Source organism: Coptis chinensis, chromosome 1 (assembly GCF_015680905.1).
Source record: "Coptis chinensis isolate HL-2020 chromosome 1, ASM1568090v1, whole genome shotgun sequence".
Taxonomy (NCBI): Eukaryota; Viridiplantae; Streptophyta; class Magnoliopsida; order Ranunculales; family Ranunculaceae; genus Coptis; species Coptis chinensis.
Window position 1 is genome coordinate 79,109,436 of NC_141456.1, and position 27,676 is coordinate 79,137,111.

The 27,676-nt window shown below is 37.3% G+C and overlaps 1 protein-coding gene across 1 annotated transcript; it reads right to left on the reverse strand.

The window, feature by feature from the left end:
* Window positions 1-122: 122 nt before the first annotated feature.
* On the reverse strand, window positions 123-27,676 carry LOC147525325 (GPCR-type G protein 1). The gene is made up of 13 exons (XM_086606369.1): window positions 27,252-27,676; window positions 27,083-27,183; window positions 25,439-25,546; window positions 23,747-23,867; window positions 21,679-21,808; window positions 19,938-20,016; window positions 18,501-18,589; window positions 3,257-3,349; window positions 2,359-2,385; window positions 2,143-2,229; window positions 1,000-1,071; window positions 582-712; window positions 123-480 (listed from the first exon to the last, which is right to left on the reverse strand). The coding sequence occupies exons 1-13, from the start codon at window positions 27,464-27,466 to the stop codon at window positions 327-329; spliced, it is 1,407 nt and encodes a 468-aa protein (XP_086462495.1). The 5' UTR covers window positions 27,467-27,676; the 3' UTR covers window positions 123-326.

The window sequence follows — 27,676 nt, forward strand, 5'->3', positions numbered from 1 at the left end:
TATTGGCAACATGAATACATAAAACTCCATTTTATCTTTTATTCTCACTCAGACAAATTAATAAGACTTACTTATCTGCAATTTGTTCAGAAATTAATTAGGTTAAGGCAAAATATGCAAACTACCACTGTAACAAAACCAAATTATAATTGTTTTTGTGAACAAACTAGGACCTGCATTCAAATATTCAATTCAATTTCTTATAAACATCTTGCCTTCTTTGTCCTCCTTCACACATAAAACATAAACTACTAATCTAGAGGAGGAACATTCAGGATTGCTAGGTAAAATTACCAAAAAAAATTATACATTTGAGATTTAACAAATCAATCAATTGGGTGCTTGTCAGCTTGTCGAGACGTGTAATGAGCAGAAAGCAGGAGCAAAGAAAGGAAAGCACTGGCTACAAAGATTGCGTCGAACCACCTGTGATAGAAGTCGAACTGAATGTCTCCACCTAAAACGTCAGTAATGATAATCCTGCACAGAGAAATTGGATCAAATATATCTACCATATGTAAAAACAAACTGGCATCTACAAGGGAATACTTAACAGACTACAAATTTAAATGATTGCTTACCTATATTCGGTTGCTAAGCTTTTTCTTATCAATAAAATTGAAGATACAAAGTACATTCCCATGATTTCAGATAGAAAAAGTACAACATTGGTAGACGATCCACTACCAACCCTGGAAACTGCAAAGAAGAACTGCATGCAGGAAAAAGGTTGTGCAACAAAATCCAGAAGAGATCATACATCATATTCGGATGAGACAATGAAAACAAAGTAAAGATCAGATTATCTCTACTAGATATATATACATATATATTTCGCCACTATTAAAATCAGTCGACTCTCATGAAGTCAATAGCTAACATCTTTTTATCCTCTGGCACAGATATTCTTTCCTTACCCATGCAAACATAATGTTAAAAGTAGTTTTAATTTAATTTACATGGACAAGAAGAGTTTAAAAGGCAGATAAGATAACATACCTTCATTAAATTTGTTAAGAATCCCCGGACAGATATGACAACCAACATCCCAATGAATAACAAAGAGATGTACTGCAAAAATTAAAAGGAATAAGAATAAGAGAAGAGAGCTTCTGTACACCAATTCAAAAGAATGCAGTGATGACGGGTGGGTGGAGGATGCATTTAATTGGCCCCCCTGTAATTTTACAAAGATCAACTATTATCATTTTACATCTACTTGCATTTTGCAATCTCAAAATTTATATGGGTAACTGATCCGACACATCTTAAGTCAGTACTAAAGCAGACCAGTCCAACAGAGATCCAGGGTAATGGGGTCAACCGGCTCTGACTAAGGTTGAAACACCCGACAGTATAATCATAACAAATAGCCTGACTCAGACTTCTTTCCAATTATTTTACGTGGGTAGCCCGACAAGAATATTCCACCTGGCTAGACTATATTTTGTTTTCTTAACGCTTTTCCAATACCGAAAGGGCTTGTTATGTATATGATGCATGTGTGGCATTTTGATCACGAGCTCCAGATACAATGCATGCAGCGTATACCTCATTATCTCAAAGCCTTTTCTGATGTACGTGTCCAACTTGTTCCAATTAATATACAGGGTTAGAGGTTACTACTTAATTAGGATACTTTCTGGTGAAACACTCAACTTAACGTTTTGCTATTCTTTTCCCAAAAAACTGTCATGTGATAAAACTTGGCATCCAGTCACTTACTTGGTGAAGCACTTTTACAGTTTTACTTGTTCCAGAACATCTATCCTAGCCTGACTTTTAGTCTCACATGCAATTATGTGAAGCACCTTGGTGAAAACCTAAGTTACATTGACATGGATATGTGTGTCCGTCTTTGACACAGATACAAAGTGTCTGACACTGCGAAATATCAAAACTTGATGTATATCACATACAATATGTGTCCAACATGGACACGTGGATACGTATCCAACACAGTTTACTTTTACAATATGGTGTGTAAGATAGGCGAAAACATATTGAGATGAATCAAAATTCCACACCACTACTAATTACCATATCATCCGAAATGCACATCCAATATTTTTGTTACTGGATTAACTTTTGAGATACTGCACAGGAAAATTGTAAATATGCTGATGTAGTTCGTCAACTAACCTGTGATAATAGTGCAGCATTTATGCCTATATCAAAGAACTGCAAGAATATGCTGATTGTCAATGTCACAGGATCAACTGAACCAGCCTGTCAGACATAATATACAGACCAAACACACCTCATAATATGTCCTAAACAAGAATAAATCATTCATTTCAAGGTGCATTATATAAAAAGAAAATCTGAAAATAGATAGGACCATTGAAGAAAACCTACCCCTTTGAAAACAACACTCTGCAAAGACTGCACAATCCAATGAGATAGATTAGATACAATGTGTTAGCTATAGAAACAGGGAAAGAAAAATAATATCATTCAAGGGTAACAAAACATTTTTGTTGATATCATTAAGACAGAATGCAAATTTAGGGCACATCGGCTACAGCATATACGGTGCAAGTTCGATAAAGAAAGCACCAATGGCATTCGAAATGTATCCCGATATAGACAGTAAGTAAAGATCAAGATATTATTCAGAGAAAATAAATAGATAGACGCCTCATCCATGGCTAAGAATTAAGGCTTGAAGCACTAGGAGAGGGTCAACAACAATGAAGAAAACCAATCCTTGATCTCCTATACGAATTTGATGTGTTATTTTGATGGAAGGACAACAACAACAACGAAGAACACCAATTAATAAAAAAAAATCCAAACCAAATAGGATTTCAATCACCCAAATGGGGGAGACACAAAGTTTCTTAAGTTAATTCTCAATAAAGCATCATAACTAACTTAAACATATCATAGCAAAAAAATAAATAAAAGGAACAGGAAAACTAGAGAGAAGAAAAGGAACGGGAAACGCTATATTAGAAAGAAAATGCTAGTTGGGCGGTAGTTGGATTGGTCACATGACGGGCAAGTGGTCGCCCTAAAGAGGCATCCCTGCATCACCAGGTCGTATGCAAGTAAACGCCAGTAAACGTAAAACAGGGAAAGCAATCATTTACCTCCCTATTAAACCAGCATATAAAGAGTGGACACCAATGTATATATATGTTCATAACCGGAAACCAGATCCGAACCATATAATTGTTCACAGATGGGAAAAGAACTTGAAAAGTGTCCACAATAGCTTTAAGAAATAAATTAGCAGTGAATACCTTACTACCTTGATCATTTTATACACACAGTAAACAGAGCAAGCATAGCCCAATAGATTCTGCAGGTGACCCTTCCATGTACGAGAATATGCAGCAGCTTCCTGAACAGATGTAAAAAGCCTATGAAGTCAAGAGTGCACAAATACACAACAAAGAAAAAAGAATGTGATCACCTGTCTATACAAAATTATGAACAGACTGCAAAATACTACAACCAAAATTAAACTGGCAACTCGTGCTAAATGATGTGATGGCTGGAGTGATGTCATAATTTAAGATTTTCCGAAAATCTTTTACTATTAGCAAGTTTTTATTTTATTATCAAATCATATTTGATTTGATTTGATTTTACTAGGTTGGTTGATTAGCAATCAAGTTTATTCTCTCGATCAATTGATTTCCTAGTACGACGGGATTACTTAACAACCAAGTTAACCTAATTAAATAAGGCCTTTGGCCATTTCTTGTAATTCAGTTTCCAGTTCAAATTAAGTTATAATGGAAGATTACTCTTACTCTGACTTTTGATACAAAAGCCGCCATAGGCGTTCAATCCTTATTGTTGATTTCTCTTGATTATAACTATAATTACTCCGTGTTTACATCAAAATGGTTATCAGAGCCAACCAAAAAGAAAGAAATAAACCAAATTCTGGTATAGATCAATTATAAATCAAACTATTCTTTCACAAAATAGCTAAACACTTGGCTGTTCCCAAAGGTAGTGAGCGTGAGGGATGGAGACTCTTTGCTGAAAGCTTAGCTAGAACAACTGCTGGACCTAGTTTCATGGAGATTAAAAGGGGCCATGGTGAAAGATTGGCAGATCGAGAACCTGGTGCTAGCAGGGTGATTCAAGGAGTGTCTTTTGCTGAAGCATTACAAAGAAATTCTAGTTATCCAGCAAGAGAAAGAGATGAAGTCATGAATATTACTCAATGGGTATCACTGTGGGGACTTAATTTAGATTGTTGGACCGCAAAGACTCTTGAGAAATTGAAGAGCACCATCCCAGGAGCTAAATCTTTGATTTGCATCATCTCAGACCAGATCGGTCTATTAGCAGCGGTAAATTTGAGCAAACAAGATATCCCCAGATCTGTGAACCTAGAGGTAGAAGGCAGAATCTTTAAGGTATTTATAGATTTAGAACCGTCTGAGCTTCTCTTGAGGAATATTGTATCAGCAGAGATGGGTAATGTCCAAAATACAGAGGGAGGAGCCACTACCAGGAGCACAGAGGCTAGAAGAAACTCAGATCACTTTTCTGGAGAGAGGGCTGATGTAGCGTCTTTGAGTCAAAATGGAATAAGTGTGTGTTTGTTTTGACGGAAAGACTATGGAAAGGAAAGGAAAAGAGGTGGTGGTCCACCTTTTCCATAGTTTTTCACGTGTTTGGTTGCCCTGTGGAAAGGAAAAGTGTTTTCCGCGTGGAAACAAAACCACGGAAATGGAAAGGGTTTTGTGTCCGTGCCCTAACCCAAAAAAATTTCACAGAAAGGAAAGGATCCAAAAAAAAAAAAAAAGATCAAACCATTCCAACAGCCACCACACCCCTTCTTCATCTTTGACAACTATCTCCACTCTTCAATCTTCAGCTCTCAAACTCTACCTCAGGTACTATCTTCTTCCCCTCTCATTCTCTTATGGAATAAACATAAATATTTTTTTAGATATTTGAAATGTCTTTTCTTTTTGCTAATATGTCGATCTTTATACATACTACAACTGGAATGTTCTTGTTTAAAGCTTGTTACTGAACAGTATGATTTGACAAAGTGGGACAATGCATGGCTATTTCTTTTATCAATTGTTAGATCCAGTAGTTAAGCAGTTCTGTAAAATTGCAAAAACAACTCCATATATATTTCGATCCGAATTGGAAAGAATATTTATTTCATAGGGCTGGGTACAGTCTTACTTTCTCCCCTGTGAATACTGTGATTTCAGCACAACATAAAATAATTTAAGAGTTAAGACATTCCCAACGCCTTATTATTTTGTTGCGTCAAGACCAGATTAGGTGCATGAAGAATAGCTTATAAGCTTCAGTTGTCATTTTCACTAAAAATAAAATAAATAAATAAATATATATCGAAAAGGAAAAATTATGATCATTTAAACAAAGATGGGCTTCTTCTCGATCTGCATCTCTAGCTCTTTTATATATGTATGTTTCAATCCACATGCATGCTCCACCTACTTCAGAAACATTGTTCTAAGAATATTATGTCGATCAAAAGGCAAGTACTTGAGGTCAGTTTAGTTAGTTAAGATATGAACATCTTAATCAAAAGTTATATGTGCTTTTCTATTTCGTTAACATGGGTTGTTTCATGGGTTCTAGTTCTACTTAATTATTAAGAATTTAAGAGATCGAACGCACAATGCAAGCAATGTGAGTGAGAGGGATATGTAAAAAGTGTTAACTAGTTAAAGACAGCCTATGACGACTGATCAAATGATTTAAAGGGTTTTGAACTCCCATCGTAATCTCTTTATTACCTTTGTCAAAGTGGGACAATGCATGGCTATTTCTTTTTGTGGGTTTGATCGATCAGAAAAAAAATTACTAGCTTTTTAGCTTTTGGTTAGTATGAATTGATTTCATTTGAGTTTAGTAAGAATTGATTTCATTGGAGTTTTGAATATTCAAAATTTAACTCTTAGTAAGAATTCTTTCATTGCTCTTGTTTAATGAAATTTTGAAATACCCATTCTTAATCATATGAGTTTTTTTTTATCTCATTCTATTAATCATGGTACAACTCCTTGGTAGTATTATTTGCTTATCTATTAATTGTAACTCTGTTGATCAATAACAGCTGTCTTAGGAATATGGATGACTACGAAATGGCTGCAGTCTTGTGTAATTGCTGTATATTTTATGATGTCACGCGTGCTTGAGAACATGCCTATTGATAGGGCGCCACACAGAAATCGTGATTACGAGAGACACCTAGCTCTAGAGAGGTTGTATTTAGAAAATGATAATAATTGTCATAAAATGCTCCGGTTGAATAGAGTATGTTTTAATAACTTATGTGAGCGACTTCAAGAAAAAGGTTTGATTGCTAGTAGGTGGGTTCCTGTGAAAGAACAAGTGGCAATGTTTCTTTACATTTTAGGCCAAGATACATGTGGGGCCTACTGCTTGGACTATGATAAGGTCACAAGAAACTATCCACCGACATTTTCATAGAGTTTTGCGATCTGTATTGAGGCTTGGTAAGGAATACATAAGACAGGCACGTCAAACGAACTCCCCAGCAACAGGAAGTAATCTGAAGCCTTGGGCCATGAGATATTTTAAGGTAAACCAAGTTATAAAATACTTACTCTTAAACCTTAACCTAGCTAGCATTTGTCTTAAAGGTATAAAGTTAGTCGTAATTTTTTTTTTTTTATTTCCTCATTTTATAGGATTGTGTTGGTGCAATTGATGGTACTTTCATACCGGCAATGGTACCTATAGAAGACCAACCATGGTATCGCAATCGGAAGGGGAATTTAGCGCATAATGTTCTAATGGCTTGTACATTTGATATGAAAATATCATATGTATTGGCCGGATAGGAGGGTTCTGCTCATGATAGTCGGATATTGAGAGCTGCTCTAAACCATCCAAGGGAGAGCTTGTTTGTTCCACCTGGTAAATATTACTTAGTCGATGCCGGTTACCCACTTGCCCTTGGGTTTTAGTTCGCATCGGGCAACAAGGTATCATTTATCCGAAATCGAGAAATGGCGCATCGAAAACGAAAAAGAGTTATTTAACTTTAGGCATTCTTCACTACATAATGTAGTCGAAATGTACTTTTGGACTTTTGAAAAAGCGGTTAAACTTATTTAAGGGGTAACTCCTTATTACAAAGTGGATACACAAGTTGATTTAATCATAGCTTGTTGTATACTACATAATTTCATACGAGAGGCTGATCCTGGCGATGTTGGTGGATGGGTGGATGAACCGGATGTGGAGGAACCTAGAGATATGGGTAGCCAAGCTCAGGATTATAGTGCATTGAGGCCAACTAATGAGTGGAAGTTGTTCAGGACCAACCTTACTGAGAGTATGTGGAACGAGCGTCATATGTTTCAAACACAAAGAGAGTGATGGACCACTATTATGTTTTTTAGTTATTTATGTGTTGTATTTGTTTTTGGGTGGTAAGAATATGTACTTGCATCTAACATTTTATGCAAAGTGTGAATTGCAAATGTTATTATTTGATTATATGTTGTTGATTAAAATGATGAAATCTAAATTTTATGGATCTTTTCAATTCCTACGTACTATTTTTTTTTTATTACTTATATTATGGAAATAGATGTGTTATAATCATATAATAATTTTAATAGGGATGGCAACACAAGCAACACCTCAAACACCACAAGTACCAGTACGCGATCAGAAAGGGAGACTAGTTTGGACTCAATCTATGGATGATGTCATGTTAGAAGTTTTCTTGGAACATCTTGCAAAGGGTTTAAGAGGAACCGGTGGATGGAAAAAAGAAATCACATTTTTCGCTGTCACTGAGGCAATGAGAGATCAGTTGGGTTTTGCTATCGATATTGAACACGTTGAAAACCGAATCAAGACAAAGAGGGCTGCGGTTAAATCATTCAAAGATTTGAGATCTTTTTCTCATAGTGGTTTTGGTTGGAATCCGGATACAATGATGATAGAAAGTGATGCTTCAATATAGGCAAATGCAATTAAAGTAAGAATATTTGTACGAACAAGTTTTGTTAGTTATTGTAGTATAGTGAGTATTTTAATTATTTGATTCTTTGATAACATAGTTATTAGAGGTTATTCTTTGATAATATAATATGTTAGTTATTGTAGTGTAGTGAGTATTTAGTTATTATAGGTTTATATTTTAGTGTGTGATGCAAATGCAATGATACAAAGGTTGAGGAAGCAATAGAACACAAACTCTTGTTTATGCCTGTGCAATCCAGCTTGTGTTGTTAGTGCCCAAGCTAAGATTTTATGTTCCTTTAATTTTGTGACAAATAATATAGTGTGTAAGCAGTTTTTGTTGGTTTAGTTTCTGGTGTCGGTTCAGAAGATTCTTGAAAAATCGTGTTTGAGAATTTGGTCTCGGGGTTTGAATAAGATTTTTAGATCTACGAGTCTACTTTCCAATACAGTTGGATTCATCTTGTTTCGATATCTGCACAATAAGTTATGACTGTTTTTATACATAATGGTCAGCCTGGATTTTTCTGACGAAGTTCTGTGTTTGGTGGCGATCTGTGCATTTTCTGTTGGGAACCTACTTTCATGGCCTGAACGTTCGTTGTAGACAATTTAGTGTAGTTTCATACCCAATTTACCTTGTACCAATCCAAGTTATACAAATAAAGTTACGACAGTTTTAGTGCAGATAGGTCAACTAGGATTTTTCTGACAAAGTTCTGTGTTTGGTGCGTTCTGTGCATTTTCTGTGGGGAACCTACTTTCATGGCCTGAAAGGTAGTTGTAAATAATTTAGTGTAGTTTCCATACCCAATTTACCTTGTACTAATCCAAGTTATACAAATAAAGTTATGACAGTTTTAGTGCAGATAGGTCAACCAAGATGTTTCCTGACGACTTTTTATTTGTTGTTAGGCTAAGTGAATTTCTGAGTTGGAATCGGTTTTTCGGGTGTGAACAAATGTTGTAGAGGTTGGAGTGTAGTTTCTGACCCATTTGGATTTGTGTCAATCCAACTTATATAGAGAAATCTAGGATTGTTTCAGTAGAGTGTGGTTAATTATGATTTGATTTTTGATTATATATATATTGAACCGATTGGTTCAATATTTTTTTATTGAAATCCAACAAATATTTTTTTATGTCGCAGGAAAACCCAAAAAGGAAGACCTATAAAGGAAAGCAAATACCTAGGTTGTTGGAGTGGGTTGAAGTGCTCGGAGACAATATTGCTTGTGGTAACATACTGAAAAACTGGTCTTCTGGGGGGATGAGGATGCTACAATGGCAAGTGAGATGGACATGTCATCACAGGTTCAGTATTCAGATACTTTGCTTAGGGAAGGCATGCGTATCCATATAGATAGCTTCCCACCAACTAGTAACGAGGGTGGAGGCTCCCACACTTTACTTCCCCAACCATCAAGTCGGGTCGCCTTGCGTCAAACAAATTGCCTCAGAAGAAGCGCAAGAGCATGGAAGGTGGAGGCAATGATGTTATGGAAGGCATGAGGCTTGTTATGCAGAATGTGGCAGATTCTTTGCGTGTGAGGAGTGAAATTGAGCGTGAAAGGACTGAAATTGAGCGTGAAAGGACTAAAATTGAGGCTAGTAAGAACAATGCTCTAGCCCTCACTTGGGACCAAATTTGTTTAGCCATTGATGAAATTGACGTGTTGGATGAGGAACAAAATATTGCAGCTATAGAGTTGTTTTCACAAGATGATGCTGAAAACCTGAAAATGTTTTTTCTCAAGATAAGTACCAACAAGCGTGCTGGTTGGTTATTGAAGAAGCTTGGTAATAATTGAGTGGATGGGTTCTCAAGTCTTTTGTGGGTGTTTTAGATACACTTTGGATATGCTTTAATGTGTTCTTTTTCTTTTTATGATGGAGTGTTAAAGTCTTTTGTTGTATTTCAGATCCATTAACTGTTTTAGATGTTTTCAAGATTACTGAAGTTTTTTATTATTGCTTTAGTGAATGCAACAATGGTTTATGTGTTTGAAGGAGTTCTCTATTAGTATTGTTAGACAATATTATATATGAGTTTGCAGGTGTCATACAAGTGTTTATACTCCTAAAACAAGATAGTTTTTGTCTTTTTTTTTTTTTTTTTTTTGGTTTTATATGTTAAATTCATTTTAATTTACAAGTGTCATGTATATATCCGCAAAATAAAAAAGGTCATGCCATTTGTTTTTTTATTTTATTTTTCCCCAAGAGCAATGAGTTTTGGAGAAAAATAACAAGTAGCTTGGAGAAAAATGACAAGTAATATGAATGAATTATTCATGTTTCCAGCTTTCTTTTCCTTTCCACAGCTTTTGCATAACAAACAGGATTATTCCTTTCCTCAGTTTTACTTTCCTTTCCACAGTTTACCAAACAGATACATATTTGAAACTCTTTCCATTCCATTCCTTTCCATAGTGGACCACTTTTTTTATTTCCTTTCCTTTCCATTAGTAAAATTTAAACAAACACTCCCTAAGTTTGAATGGAGGAGAAAATGACAGGGATCAACATGTTACAGAAGTGGAAGGTCAACTTATTTCAAACTATAATAGTAGGGGCGTAGGGCGCAAGTGCAACAGGAGATTCTTCTAGAGAGAGAAAATATCATGGCCCCAGCTGGTAATATTCACGTGGCCTCTCCTACCACCAGAATTTCTGATTCTTATCTCTTCCCTAGTCTTCACGAGAGTTTAAGGAGAAATAATAGAAACGTGGGATCTGATAAGGACCGACCTCTTTAGTCGGGCCCAAGCCCAAGCCCTTAATACTAACTTTCGACGAGGGACTTAGTAATGAACAACATGGCGGGGTTTATATCTCATCGAATAGTGGGCGAGCCCGACTATTCGGGGGAATGAGTTCATTAACCACCGGGAAGAAAGAGCGGGCACCTTTGGGTTTAAACAAGTTCGCTCCACTCTCGGCGTGGCGGAAGTCCGTGAGGAGAGGGTTTCGTCGAGTTCACGGGATTTTTTGTTTCAATGAGTATGAGGAGATGATGATGCACTCCACACTTTGCCCCCAATGGAAGTAGAGAGACCAGCCTTTTCTTCAAACAATTAACCATATACATGAAGAGGAGATATAATGGTGATAAGTTCTGAGGGAGAGGCACACACAACATTAGAAATTTCCTACGCGAGGCAAAGTGGATAGAGAGGTCGGAGTGGAGATGGAGAAGATGCTAGATCGAATAGAAGGTACCTTGAGAGTGACAAACCGTAAGAAAGGAGTGAGTCCCCGAATTCTTCTAGAGATAGGGAGGAGGCGAATACTATTCGGATCTTCATATGCAAAGCGAATCTACTTTGGATAACCGATGCCTTGTAAGGGGTTGCGGTCTGAAAGGCTACAGGCGGGGAACATAGAAGAGCGAAATCTCGAGTTTGAGTTTGGGATGAAAACAATATGCAGATTGATGACTATACAAAAACTCGATAGAAGGCTTGGAAACAGATTTGGGATGATATAGAGAATAGAATCATGTATGAAGAGGGCTACGTTGAGAAAATTATGGAAGAGGAGACTATGGAGGCAACTTTACCTTCACCCAGATCGGATGTAGTATCCCATCCGAGTCCGAAGTCTTTTTTTTCATCCCGCCCTTCTATCGTTTTTTAGATTTTAACCATAGTTTTGAGTATCCTACTAATTCCATCTTCTATCATGACCGGTTTCCCCTCATTGTTTGGCCGAAATGATTATAATGCCCCTGGTCAAATCGGTGGGAAGGAATTCAAACAGAGAAGTGTGGAAGCTTCTTCTCTCACTCTAGCCTTGTCGGAGAAAAAATTGTTTGAACTCTGAACAGCCGAGATTACCGGTATCAATCCTTCCGAACAAGTGCAATCTGGTATAACTATATGCTATAACAGGGAGATGGTCGTGAGGTCTCTCAAACGATAAGGCTTATAATGTCGGAAATTGGCGTGAGTATTATCCAAATGGGTGTGTATGAAAGGGAGGTCTATCGGGGAAAGGAGCTTACCTCGACGCCTTTAGATCGGACACCTTTAGAGATGGTAGAGGTAGGTGCTGAACCCGATGAGATTCTTACTTCAGTTTGGTTGTCCAAGCATTCTAACGACCTTATTCGATTAGCGGGGTTATTGTATGAAGGGAGGAAACTGGAAGCCTTAGACCTCCTCAAATCTATTTTTTCTTTAGTCAAAATGGATCGAGTTAATCCAGTAGCCGAAAGAGTTGGGGGAAGTCAAAATAAAGAGAACTCTAAGAAAAACAAGGAGAAATCTTGCAGGGAGTCGGGTAAAAGAGCATCGAAAGAGCTTCTTAGGCTTGCAACTTCGGTGAACTATGGAGAAGAAGTGCTTGAGGGTAGTGTTAGGAAGGGGAGAAAACCTGTTTTTTATGAATCATAAAATCCTTACTTGGAACATGAGGGGTTTGGGTAAAAAGAAAAAGCGCCCGGGTATAAAAGAGGTTATTTGGAAGGAGAAACCTAGTATGATCCTTTTGCAAGAGACTAAGCTTAACAAGCTCTCTCTTGAGTGTGTCTGAGAGGTTTGGGGTAACCATAATATCGATCGTGTGGAGCTTCCTTCGGTTGGCTCCAAGGGTGGGGTGTGCATCCATTGGGACAAGAATAAAGTGGAAGTTTTTGATAACCTAGTTGGGGGTTTTTTGGTTTCTATTTTGTGTCAGTTTTCGGGAGAGGAGAGTTCTAAACTTGTCACCGCAGTTTATGGGCCTCCTAACAAGGACTTTTCCTCTTTTTGGAATGAGCTTGATGATGTTTACACCTTTAGTAGTGGTAGACCGTGGTGTATTGCTGGGGATTTTAATGTGATTAGATTCTCTCATGAGAAAAAAGGAGGATGTCGCATCTCCCATCATATGAGAGATTTTGATGATTTTGTGAGGAGATGTGAGCTCATTGATCTCCCTCTTGCGGGGGGTAGGTTCACTTGGTCTAGTAAAACAGAGGTTCCGACTCTTTCCAAGCTGGACAGGTTTTTGGTTAACAGTGAGTGGGAAGAGGAATGGCCGACCTTAATTCAATCTGTGGTTACGAGTACGAGTTCTGATCACCATCCTATTCGCTTGGTGAAAGAGATGGGTAGGGGCAGACCCACACCATTTAGGTTTGAGCTTATGTGGTTCTCAGACCCTAACCTAGTCGGAAAAATCAGAGAATGGTGGGAGGTGGAGCAGATTGGTGATAGGGCAAGTATTCGTTTCGCCAAAAAATTAAGGTATTTGATAGATAGAATCAAAGATTGGAATAAAAATGAATTTGGAAGGCTTGAAAGGCAAAAAGAAAAGCTTTTGAGTGAGATAAGAACTCTAGATTTTAAGGAGGAATGCATTCTTACTAGGGAGGAGAGGTTTATCCGTCAGGAGTTGAAAGGGAAATTTGAAAAGGTCACCTATCTAGAGGAAATGTCTTGGAGATGCAAGTCGGGGGTATCTAGAGGAAATGTCTTGGAGACACAAGTCGGGGGTTAGATGGATTAAAGAGGGGCAATCTAACACTAAATTTTTTCATCTTTGTGCCAAAGCTAGACAAAGAGAGAATCATCTTGATAGATTGGTTATAGAGGAAGAGGAGGTGACCGGAGAAGAAAATCTCAGAGATAAGGTTGTTGATTACTATTCGAAATTGTATACCGAACCATACCCCGTTAGACCTTTTGTTGATAATCTTGAAGTGGTTCGTATTTCGGACGTGAAAAGAGATGCTTTAGAGGATGACATTCTAGAGGAGGAGGTTTGGGAAGCCATAAAAAGTCTGAAAAGTGATAGATCTCCGGGTCCAGATGGCTTTCCCATTGAATTCTTTAGAAAAGTTTGGGATGTGGTGCATATTGACTTTATGGAGATGCTAAGAGATTTTCATGAGACTAGCTTTTTAGCTCACAGTCTTAACAGCACTTTTGTGAAACTCATTCCTAAAAAGAAAGGCGTCGAAAATATTGGTGATTTGCGTCCCATTAGTCTTATTGGGAGTGCCTATAAGATAATATCTAAGGTTTTTTTTATTCGGCTAAAGAAAGTGTTATCTCGGGTGATTGCGCAAGAAGAAGGGGCGTTTGTTTTTGGGCGACAGATTTTGGATGGTGTGTTGATAGCAAATGAGGCTATTAATGATAGGATTACGCAAAAAGATCCTAGGATTGTGTGCAAGATAGATTTGACCAAAGCATATGATCATGTTAATTGGGACTTTCTTGATTATATCATGAAACGCATGGGTTTTGGAGTGCGTTGGAGGAGTTGGGTGAGAAGGTGCGTCTCGTCGGCTTCCTTTTCTATTCTCATTAATGGGTCCCCGACTGGTTTTTTCAGGAGCTCCAGAGGTATTAGACAAGGAGATCCATTATCTCCTCTCCTATTCCTTCTGGTTGTGGAAGTTTTTGGTAGGATGATTGACAAAGCGAATCAATTGGGGGCTATTGAGGGTTTTAGAGTTGGTCAAGGGCAGGTTTTAGTGTCTCATCTCCAGTTTGTGGATGATACAGTGGTTTTTCTGGGGCACGATTTGGATCAGCTTAGATTTCTTAGGGGTCTCTTGTGTTGTTTTGAAGCTGTGTCTGGTCTTAAGGTTAACATGGGTAAGAGCATGATTTATGGCGTTGGTCAGAGGGACAATCTGAATCATCTTGCTTCTTCTGTAGATTGTGTGGTGGGCACCTTGCCTACGAAGTACTTGGGTCTTCCTTTGGGAGTGAAGTATAGGTCTAAAGCTATTTGGAATAATGTGATTGAGAGATTTAGTAATAAACTAGCAGGGTGGACGGGGCACTTCTTGTCTTATGGTGATAGGATCATTCTGATCAAGAACATGTTGTCTAGCCTTCCTGTTTATTATGTCTCTCTTTCACATGCCTCTCAGTATATCACATAGAATGGAGGCGATCATTAGAGATTTTCTATGGGATGATACTGAAGAGAGGCATAGATATCATCTTGTGGCTTGGAATTTAGTGTGCCAATCTAAAAGAAATAGTGGCCTAGGTATTAGGAGCTTACATGAGTTTAACGTGGCACTGCTAGGTAAGTGGTTGTGGAGATTCGGGGAAGAGAGGGATATCCTTTGGAGAAAGGTTATTGTATTGAGGTTTGGGGAGAGCCATCTTGGGTGGCTTAGTGGCCCAGTTACGAGTCCTTATGGGTGCGGGGTTTGGAAAGGCATTTTAAAAGTTTGGGATGAGTTTCATAAGAACATTAGATATGTCTTAGGTAACGGAAAAAGTTTCAGGTTTTAGGAGGATGTTTGGATCAGTGATAGGCCCTTATTTAGGATTTTCCCGAGATTATATGCCTTGTCCGTTTTGAAAAATCAGCCAGTTCGCTCGTTCATGAGGATTGATAATGGTAATACGGCTTGGAACATGGGAATTGACACAGCTCTCTCTGACAGGGATATAGTGAGTGTGGTAGCTCTTACAGACATGCTGGAGTCCATCCCACCGGACAAAGATAAACGTCTTTGGTCAATCAATAATAAGGGAAAATTTTCCATCAGATCTTGGTATTATGCCTTGAGTTCTCATAACAGACCTCAAGCTCTCAGACACACCCTGTTTCCTAGTCGTGTTATTTGGGGGTCCAAAGTTCCTTTAAAAGTCACTTTCTTTGTATGGTGTGCAACCTTGGGTAAAATCTTAACTGTAGATAATCTTAGAAAGAGACATTTCAAGGGAGCCTTAGTCAACTTCTGTCCTTTGTGTTTGAAAGATGGTGAGTCAGTGAAACATATCCTCCTTCGGTGTCATTTCTCTTGGCAAGTTTGGTGTTTTCTCATTCAGGGGTCAGGTAGTTCATGGGTCAGTCCAGGTTCGGTGAAAGGTGTGTTAGCCTCGTGGTCTTCAGATTTGCAATCTCAAAGGGGAAGACGTATATGGAAAATGATTCCTTTTGCGGTTTTGTGGGGCCTATGGATGGAATGGAATAGAAGAACTTTTGAGGGTGTTGTGGCTTCTTTGGAGGAAGTAATCATGTCAATTAAAGGTCTCTTATTCTTCTGGGCCAAAGCTCATGAGGAAACTAGTAACATTCCTTTTGAGCACTTTGTGTATAGATGGGAAGATATTTTGACTTGAGAACGGTGTTTTCTGTTTCTTGTGTACATTTGTTGTTGTTCTTTCTTTCAGTTGGTTATTGATGTAAGGATACCTCATCCTACTATTCCTATGTTTTTATATTTTTATATCAATGAAATATCTATTTACCAATAAAAAAAAAATAATAGTTTTTTTTTCCCACCCATCTTCGATATCCTTAATTCATGGGTAACAAAGCAAAGTGGGAAGGCCACATTGAGCAACTGCAGGGCCAAGTTTCATCTCTTATTGCTGACATGCTACAAACTCAAGCAACTTGATGCGATTCTCGAAGCTCTTTGCTGAGGTATCAATGTCCCAGACAATCCTGCCGGTCACACCCAATGTTGCTGCCACTCCAAAAGGAAAGAACAGTGGTGAATGGACTACCTCCACATGCATTGGAGGTGGTCCATTGAGCATGTTCTTTCCCGTTGCGTTTGGTGTGATGACAGTGTTACCTCAGACATTACCAAATGTGCCAAATTTGGCTTCAGTTTGTGTCATATCAGCAGTTTGAGATAAAACTTGGCCATAGAGGGATTCCCACTTTGTTACCCATGGATATTTTCGATGGATGGAAAAAATCCAAAAAAGTAACTTTTTCTATAAAAACAAAGGATCAGAACTTTCGATCAATACATGAATTATCTAGCTCAAATTACCACTTCATCTAGATGCAACAAAATAATACCAATAATATAGAAATTGATAATAATATATGAAGACTTTAAAATCAAAAGACATTCCAATAATAATCTTCAATGAAGACTTAAAACATGAACTTACAAAACCGAAAACAAGAGATGGCCAAAGGCCTTATTTAACTATGTTACATGAAAACACCATGCTTTAAAAATAATGTATGTGGGAATGTGGGATACGTATCCACGTATCCCTGTCGGACACACACAGACACATATTGTATGTATATACCTCATTTTTTACAGTTCGCCGTGTCATACACTACGTATCCGTATAGGATGCAGACACGTGTCCCTGTCAATGTAACTTAGTTATTTAGTGATGTTTACTTGCTAGTTTTGTAACCCCGCCAAACTAGGTAACTAATTTATTGAGAAAATAAAGTTGGTTGATATCAATCAACCTGATAAGGGAACCTACTCAAATCAAACAACAAAAAGATTGCAAAACATCTTATAGTATGACATCAGTTCAGGTAGGATTACATTCTACAGATAAGATGAAACTAAAGAATCTTCACACTCGACAGATGCTTCTTTGACCGAGAAACTCGATTATTGCTACTTTCTTTTTCAATAGATTTCATAATGTATTCAACATTAATTCCAAGAAAAATGTAAGATTACGGCTTCTATATATTCGTGTGTAGCTGGAAATCTTTCTAGTTTGGGTTTGATGATATTATATTCATGTGGGATGCAGTAAATTTGGCATATAGAACGGTTGTACTTGGAATATACTGTGTCATTTTATCTTATTTTTATAGTTAGAACATTTATTCCCTAATTCCCTTAAATACCTTTTTCCCCCGGTGAAGGTGGGAATCAAACCTAAGTCCTTAAGCCCAGTCTCCAAGTCTTAACCAGTTGGCCACTTGGAATATACAATGTCCTTTACTATAACACAAGGTTTTCTTTCCGCTGCAAATATTATTTCCTTTACCTAGCTAAAAAGGGGGAAACAAAGTCTTATCCAGTAGGCCACTTGGAATATTACTCTATTATATTGTGAAACTGACAACAGAAAGTGTAATTAGGACGTCAAAAAAGTGCAGTTTAATAAGATCCAACGTTTGATGAAGACTGACCTACCCATACCCTAAGGCCTGAGCACAACCTCTTCACATATTTATACTGCAACTAAAGTGGAGAAAAGCAGGATACATAGTACGGACAAGAAGACAGCAATTCACTTCTATTCCAGCCTCCACTGATCAGAAAATTCATATTCTTATAGGCAAAGTAGAACAAACAGCACTGATGTAGGAAGCATCAACATGAGCCTTAATATCAGAACTCTCACCCTCAATCTTCTCATTAGATGGTTTTCTAGGTTTTACTATTTTGTAGCAAATGTTTGCAAGTAATGACTTCCCCACACACAAAACGTTTAAGAGACTCCCCCTCTCAACCAAAACACACCCACACACACCAACAACACATATAATTACAAGTTTCTTCCCCTAAACCCTTTACCTGTGAAGGTAGGATTTGATTCAATAACTGGGGCTTAACCAAGAAAGGCTTAAAGAATCTAATTTCTGTGCTATATCGTAGATTTTTTTTCCCCCAGGTTAATCAAACCTTACCGATCATTCTGGTGGTCATAATAACATAAATGAACCCACTCCTGTGTCATTATTACATGTTGACACACACATGTCCATGTTTGTTAAACATCTCAAAGAAAAAGGATTTTTTGCATTTAACAAAAATATAAATAACTAAAATACCAAGCATTTCTTCAAGAAAATACCTTAGCTTGCCGGAGCTCATAGATTTCCAGGAATAGCTGCTTTGATAGCTCTTCCAAAGCTTGTACTTCTGCTTCCAAGCTTTTAATATCTTCAATAACAATAAGAAGAATAAACAAGAGCCCAAAAAAAAAAAAAAAAAATCAACTAAAAGAAAACTAAGTTATATTGACAGTTTGACACGGATACGAAAAGTGACACAGAAAATTTCAAAAAATTGAATTATATCACATACAATATGTGTCTGACACGGACACGTAAATACATATCCGTCACGGATTATTTTTAAAATATGACATGTCCATGTAACATAGAAAGACAAAGGTACTGATGCTGCATTACAACAAAGTACACCTTTAGGTTCAAAAGTCTTTCACATTTTCTTCTAAAATGCATTCATACATGCCGCATGAAGCACACACTTCGAACTGATGCAACAACAAAGGAAGATACCTACAACCCATCCACCTCATAGTTTGAACCACGAGACAAACTAGAAAATCAAAATAGATAGGAAACATGCATTTACAGCCTCAAACCAATAGCAGATTGGCTATTCCTTTCTCGTGGGATCTACAGTGGTCACCCTATTCCACATGGGGCCAGTTTGTTTGAACACCGGCAAGTGATTTCTTCTCCAAAAGCTATCTACAAATTTCTTTTCGAATTCTTGCAATCCTCTTTCCTCACCATTTTCCTCTAAATTTCTATTGGACGTCTTCACATCGGAAAAATAAAGACAGTTAAAAAGAGCCCATCGTATCATTTTCTACATGAACAAACCCATTTATTCATTCGGTAAACACGGGTTACTAAGTAGCACCACTTCACTCATGGAAACGTAGTTTGTGGGTTGCTGAATTTTATCTCTTTTGTGAGAGAGTACGATGGACTGGTTCGTACAAATCGATGACGTGGTATTGGTGAATACCTTTCTCCCCTTTCTTTTCCTTCAGTTAGATATTTGAAAGCCTAAAAATTTAGTTTGTATAGGTTTTCGGTTTTTCCACTTGCATGTTCAATACTTGTTCGGATTAAATAAGGAAATTAGAAGCTCTAGTCTTTGCTGGTGTATTTCTTTCTCATATAATTTCCCATTAGTTTCTTTTAGAAGGCTTAACCTTGGGGTGTTCTTGGGTTTGCTTGACCCTTTACGGCACTGATAAGGGGTTTATATAATTATATTACCTCATAGCAATCTATATTTCCTTATGCATGTTTCGAGAACTCATGTTTACCTTTGTTGAGATGGTAGAGTGGCATGTAGCTTATTTAAGTTGGGTGCCAAAGAATTTTCAAACATATGGTGGAAAAACCAAATGGATAAATGCTGATTAAATAAAGAAATTTTGCATGCTAGAAATGACTAACAAAATATAAGTCTTTGACAACTTTACCATTGACAAAATGCAAAGTACTAACGAAGAACAAAACATTACCTTGCTCCTTTTGATCGTCCTGCACAGAACGCACAACTGTACCAACAATACGCTTCAAAAACGATCTTGCCTTAAGGTTCTGAAACAAACACATCAATGAGCTAAAACTGAATCCATGGATTGTAAGAAACAGCATAATCAAAAAAGTTTATTTTGTTGCATGACAATGATAGTTATTACTTTACACCTAAACAAAATGGATGCAGTTTTGGGAGATGATTTTTCATCAATGGGATGATTTGCAGTTAACCAGTGGAGATGCTCTGAGTACTTGAACAGAAAGTAAGAAGCTTTTTACTCTTGCAATGTTTTCAACCTAGAGAACTCAATGTGCCTGTGTGGGTCAGTGAGTATCTGCAGTCTAGTGAATTGTGTTTGAGACTTACTTGACTATAAGTACTTAAGTATTTGTGTTTTAGTATTATGCTGTATTGCTATTTGCCTATCCATTTTCATGCAACAGGTAGAACCTCAAGCCTCACCACATTTCAATTAAGCTATAGTAGTTTGACTAGTTTCATTAGCATGGCACACTGTTTCTCTTTTCTCTGGATTTACAGCTATTTTTTCTGATTTTTCCCGTCGTCTCTTTTTCTTTCTCCCTGTTTTTTTTCTTTATGGATTGATCCTTAAGCCTCAAAGCCTCACAGAAGCAGTGAGCCTCAAGGCTCTGATGCGTTTTTTAAAACACTGCCGAGGACAAAGGAAGAACTTGGGTGTGGGATAGAACAAAAGAGTACAAGGTTAAATCATTTTATGGAGTTTGAGCTAAAAGTTATTTGAAGAGGGTGTTGGAGTGAATGAGATAGCAATCCTAAATTCCCACATATAAGGATTTGGATATCTTCCATTCCTTTTAGAATAGCGCTCTTCACTTGGACGGCTTAACTGAGGTGCATTTAGACCATAGATAAGCTCAACGCCAAAGGTATGGAGATAACCATATTTGTTTGCTTCATAGTGGATTTGAGGAGGATGTGGATTGTGTTATAGTTGGATATCCTATGACCTGGATTTTTTTGAGGTTTTCCATATTGTAAACAGACTATTTTCCTATATAAGAAGTGTGAGAGAAGACCGAAACTAACTAAGCCGACTCTCTTTTCTCTCTCAACTTTCTTCTTCATTAGCAATACTAAAATTTTCCTATGGGTTAACAAGTATTACACCCCCCAATACACTCAAAAAAAAAGTCAAATTGGCCATGTTTGTTTTGTGTGTATTTGGGGGGAGACCCTAATTTCCCATCTAGTGGGGGTGAAATCCTAATTGGCTCATCCAGTGGGGGTAATACTAGTTAACTCTTCTACTATACCCTATTACTAAGAGTGGGTTGGGAAGCATTTTTGGATCCGTTCAACAAGCTGCACCGCCAAATAATCAAGGAGGCTCTAGGAGGTGATATCATACATATTGTCCTCTCTCCAAAGGCAAGATGCAATGCTGAAACCTACCAATGCAAATTGTTTGGCTACTGTGTAATAAACTATAAAATGAATATGATAATCTTTGCACTACAGTTTAAGGAGACACACTGATGGGAGTGGGATTATTTTTATGAAATTTATTAATGAAATGTCTCTTTCATCATTCAGTGAAAAAAGAAGAGAGAGAAGATATGGATATGAACAACGGAACATTACCAATGGTGTTAGGAGATACACTCTAATTTTGTTTCTTTTGATCCTATTTGCTCCAGACTCGAAACACTGTTATCAAAGAAGTTAAAAATAAAGGCTACCTCTTCTGATCCATGAATCCTCTCCATCTCCTTTTGAGAAAGAATAATTTTCTTCTTCTTTGCAATGCACGTTTCAATTGATTGCATCAATTGTCTTTCCAAGCCCTTGATATCTGTTTCCTCTATCTCCCTAGAAAAAACCAATAGATTCGAATAAGCAAGAGGCAAATATCTCAACCAGTGAAAATGTAATTAAGAAAAATAATTATAGTAATAAAAACAATATAAAGGCTTTGATCAATGAGTGCTGGTGGTTAAGATGTTTAGGTCAAAGTTAGTCGCAATTATTCCCTACTTGACTAAGCTAGATGAGACCTGCATATGGCGCTACAAAGATACTCACAAACATAAAACAAAATGTTTCTCTCGATAAACAAAGCCTAAAATTCACATTAACTTAACAAGTGTTAGACACATGCCTTTTACTTTTTGGGAGTTGGGGATGTTTTTAATTTTAAGTATCTGATGTCAAATTACATACTGTATGGTAGTTTCATATTTAGTACTAAAAATAAACATTGATGTGACAATTTTCCGTGTAAGCTACGGTCTCTGGAATGGCATCTGACGATTGTCTTCCTTACCCGAATAAAAAAAATTAGCCATTGTGTGGGATCAACTTTTTTGTTAGCCAAACTTGCTAAACACCCATATTGCTATCAAAGGTTGTGTTTGCATTATATGGAGGAATGGGTAAATGAGGAGGGCCACTATGACAGCTTGACAGAGCCAGTACGTAGAGTATCAATTTAGAGTAGCATTTATGAGAGACATAATTTAGAGTAGCCGGTTGGAGTCGCTAAGAGATTTGGAAAGGTGGGGGGAGCCTATATGTAGTAAAGATAAAACCAAACCTAAATTAAACATGGTCCCATAGGCCATCTTCATGAAATAGGTTTACTTGTTGAAAGGGTGACCTAAACAGACTAGGAAACTAAAGTAGTTGTGAAACAAAAATAAAAGTAAACAAAATTTCAAAAGGAACACAACAGGAATATGGAGCATGTTGACGTTATCGCTATGTACATCACTTTGTTCCACTCTGTCTAGCTGCTTGGACAGAGAGGAACAATGTTAGGAAACACAGTCTGCAAGGAACATGCTGTTCAAGGATTCATTCGTTCCACTCTTTTCATAAAGTCCACCAATTGCCTAGATTAGTAGTAACGAAAATAGCTTTCTAATTGGTGATACATTGTGACATTGTCATCAGTGCAGGAACATGCTTTCCGAAAAAGCATCTTCTGTAATGATCCGCCCCATGCCCATACTATCACGCTGATATTGTCCCCACTTGGCCACCGCAGACCTCCAGCAGTACGGGGTTTTATCCTGGCAGGACTTCCTAGGAGGTCACCCATCCTAGAAGAACTCCATAAACCAAGGTACTTGCCCAATCAAACAACACTTCTTTGACCTCTTCCACTATCTTGTGAAGTTCCTTCTCCTTATGCTCGTATTTTAGTATCTTGCTAAGTGGGTATTAACCTTTTGTAATTTTTATCATGTCTTGGAATAAATGAATAACTTTTACCGCTCCAAAAAAGGAGTAAAGCATGTCTTGGAAGATTTTCATTACAAGTTTCTCTCACTAAAAAAACACATTCCTGGACTCATGTCTCATGGTTCAACCAGACCAACCTGCCGTCAAGGGCAAGGCCAGGATATGAAAGCCTCATTAGGAGCAACAGTGTATCCTCACATTCTCTCAAGGCTGTCAAGATCATCAACTAGGAGGAAAAACATACGTGGAGATTCAGCAACATAAATTATGAAATTCAGAGGACTATAAACCAGACGAAAATACATAACGGTCAATCTTAATCATATATTAGGATGATGAGCTCTTAGCCTCCTAGAAGGATCGTATGGTAATTCTATATTTTCCACAGTTAGATATTTTAAACATGATATCAAAAGCGCGGATGCTAAAGAGTGGTGTCCTATAAAATTGAAGTATGAACAACAACAACAACAACAACAACAACAACAGGTAGGTGTACACTTAACTCAGGATTTCTTACCAAAAGAAAGAGAAGAAAAAACTAAGATGATTTTCTTCAGTTACCTGATGAAGAGAGAGAGATAACTATATGGCAAATTGACAGCTCCAAAACCAGATAGCACAGCCATGACAGTCACACCAATTACTCCAATCCTACTAACCAGCTGAGGCATGGTGAAAAAACCTGGAAAAATAGAATCAAACTGAGACGGCAGACACTACCAAAATATGCACCACCATTAATCGGTGTGAAACAAGAAAATATAATTATCAGGATAAAAGAAGATAACATTCACTGCCACTCAAAACTAACAACAAAGATAACAGAAATTTTCAACTCTAAGAAATTTCAGTCACTGAAAAAAACTTATTTTCGTTTTTACAACTTAGGGCCATATAAATAGGTTCATAGAGATCTCAAAATAAAAGTAGAAATATCTAGAGAAGTCCGGTATTAATTCTACTAACTACGAGGACCTAAAATCACTTAAAGTACTGTAGAAAGAACTTTAGAAACATCCTAGAACACTCGAGGCACCGAAAAAACAAAAATAAAACACATAATGTAAACCAATTCTACAAAATTATAAATTCTATCTTGGGAAAAGATCTCAAAATATCATCCTGACATAACTTGAAATTGTCTAACCATCCATCATCAACTTAGGTCATATACATCAATGCTTTCGCTCGAGTGGGTACCAAGGCTTTATGTTTATGCCTTTCCTGTATAAAAACCAGTATTCAATTCCTTTTTTATTCTATTTTGATAGTTATAACTTTCTTCCCATCAACCCTAAAATGCCCCTTCCCAGGCTGAAGGTTATATTTGATTCCAAGACCTTGGGCCCAACCTCCTAAGGTTTGACTAGTAGGCCACCGTACGCCTTCCGTTGAATGCCGTTATAAATACTGCACATGCGTAGTTTCCAGTTTTCCACTGCCTCTCTTCAATAATCGATACTCTAGATGCCAATATAAGGAAGGATGAGAGGCTGACTACCATGTACAACAATCTGCATAAGCGCCTTGAGTTGTGCAGAATAGTTGATGTAGAAAACAGACATATATATCTCCAAGCTATGTTGTAACAACAAATAAAAATAGTGAGTGGTTCTTATTCAATCAAGTGTACAAGTCTGTATATACTGGTGGGAAATCCATATATGCATTACTTTTGGTTGTTCAATTGTTTTCTTGATCATTCTACAAATGTCAATTGGTATTCACATAGGGTTTTGGATTATTGATCATCATTCTTTAGTTCATTACTAGCCTCTCGCTACTTAATTAGTAGAAGTATTTCTTTTTTCTTTTCCTCAACGGAAATGAATTTCACTTACGAGAATGGCGATTTACACTGCAACCAAATAGAGGGGTCTAAATGCATCTATACAGCAAGTAAGATATTCCAGCTAGGTAGAAATGTAAATAGTATAACACTAACAAAACCTTAAAATATATACATACAATATATTGAACACAAAATGCGTACACACATGTACTGATGTGCACAAAGTGGGGGGAGGCAAATGTTTCAAAACGGTAACAGAAGGACAAAAACATATTGCAGGAGGAAATAGTGTGATAGGACAATGACGAGCCACTGGGAATACTTTATACCTAGTCCTTTAGACTGCATACTATAACAAATCTAGAGCAAGGGTGTTATAGAAAGAAAATTAATTAATTATAAGCATATAGAATGGCCCTAGCATCACTTCATTGGTGCAGTCAAACAAGGTAGAAGTAAACCTTTATCGGGTGAAGGCATAGGAAAGTGAATTCCCATTCGCCAAAAGGCATAGAGAAATGCCAACAGAAATAAGATGGCTCCAAGTGCAGCTCGTTCCCTTCTTACTCCTGCAAAGAAAGAAAGAGTCATTAAAAATAAAAAGGAAAAGATCACCTAGGATTTAGCTAAGAAAACTGTACATAAAACTAGTCAAATTAGTTAATTTTCTGGTCCACAACATAATACGTAGCATCAGAAGTAGGCCTTTAAGGCTTTAACAAAGGAAGAAACTAAAGTTTGTAATCAACTAAACATATCATACCTTTTTTCAATTGCTAGCAACCTAAACATGTCATACCAAACATAATATTGTTTATTACTCAGTAGCCAGCATTTGCAGAATATTTTCATATGCGACCAAGTCCAAAGTCTAAACCATCATGAAGTGCAAAAAAGGAGATATGTTAGTCGGATTTTTCATCCATGTTAGTCACACTAAATCTTATTTTGAGCTTTCTTTCCTAGTTAGAATTTCTACTTTTGGTTAAGGGTCAGAGGTAATATGGTCATTATCAGTGTAAATGCACAAAAAGTATGCACATCGATATGATTTGGTTTGCATACAGTCATTGACAAGGTATTTTACGAGGTTCCCCAAATGATAAGCGGGTACGTCCTCGGACTCGTATGTTGATATTGACTTGAGGATACATTGTTGTAAGTTGATACATGAGAGATGTGTACAGAATGTGTTTATAGTTTTACCCAATTCCATTTACATGAAAGTGGAAAAAATGGCGTGGAGGAGAAGCCATGCGAGTGTAGAGAATGTGGGGGAGAAGACCATGACGGTCTTTGCTTATATACCTAGAAATGCAACTCTCCACATTAACTTTGTAATGAATCTTGTAATCACCCAACCATAAATCCTGTAATTAGCGCAATTGACCATAAGACCTTGAATTGGTCAAATTGTAACTCTCTTGCCTTGTAAATGTCCTTGCTACGTGTCGTACTCCTAGTGGTTGTGAGAAATGTCTCATGTTGTGCCATGCAGTTCCACGTGCTGCTTTATGATTGGTGGACAAATATATACGCTTTACAGATATAACACCGACCTAAGCACTACTAAAAGTTGCGGTATAACGACTAACGTCAATGCCCCATATAACTCAACATTGCTACTAAATTCCTCTTTTTTTTTTTTTTTTTTTTTTTTTGCATAACTCTTCAATTGCATACCAGTTTCACTTTGAATGTGTCACACGACCTGCCATGACATTACACTTGCAAAAACCATGATATGGTATTGTGACATCTCACTTAATGCAGGTGGAACACTATAACGTCTTAGCATTACACCGCATATCGGTAGAGTGACTAAGGTTGATCCATACAATATACGGGACCTCAATAAAAACTAATTACTAATGATTTTCTGGTACAGCTCGACCCATTGCAGGTGAATCAAACTCCGAATTGATGGATATATCTTCCCTAGTTAGTATATCTGTGCGTTTTTGGAAAAGATAATCTCCAGTGTCGGCTACTTAGCTGCATTTACATTTGGGATTGCCTTTGCTTTGTGTGGGTCAAGACGTAAATGCAGAAAAGTTGAAGAAGAAATAGGCATGCTTATAGAAATAGTAAAACAAATAGCATACCACTGTTGCGAAGCATCAGATAGCAATGATAATAAGGTAACGCAAACACGAGTAGCATTATCAAGCAAAACAAATCGACCTTCCAGTTTATCCATCTTGCCCTGCAATAAATAAGTAGTAGTAAACATAGTAAAATTAGGAAAAAGGGTTACGAAAAAAGATTACATACTCTTTGGAGAGAAGTGGAATGATCTCGAAGATGACGAGTTGAAGAAGATTACAAGAGAAAGCAAAAACGACACTGAATAGAATCTGAACAAGAGCTCTTTTCTCTTCGTATTCTTTGTATAATCTTCGATTCAAAAACCAAAGCCCAGCCCATCCGAGTAACGAAAGAGATCCAATCACCACCGTTCCTTCGTACACCGCCCATCCCCATCCCATTTCTTCTTCTTCTTCTTCTTCAGCTGTCTTCGACTTTAATCATTTCCGAACTATGTATCACGTTTCACGTAAAAAATTCAGACTCGAACGGTCCCGTCCATGGTTATGGGGCCAGACCCTTCTACCAAAATATTTAGTTATTACAAATTTACCACTATTGTAAAAATCAAATTTGTTGCTAATCTTTAATGTTTGATACTCAATTCTTAT

Excerpts from the sequence above, each read along its gene's own strand:
- LOC147525325 (XM_086606369.1), bottom strand. The coding sequence starts at position 27,466 with ATGGGATGGGGATGGGCGGTGTACGAAGGAACGGTGGTGATTGGATCT. Across the intron at positions 21,809-23,746 it reads TATCTCTCTCTCTTCATCAG|GGAGATAGAGGAAACAGATA; the intron begins GTAACTGAAGAA and ends GGTTTTTTCTAG. Across the intron at positions 20,017-21,678 it reads GGATTCATGGATCAGAAGAG|AACCTTAAGGCAAGATCGTT; the intron begins GTAGCCTTTATT and ends TGTTTGTTTCAG.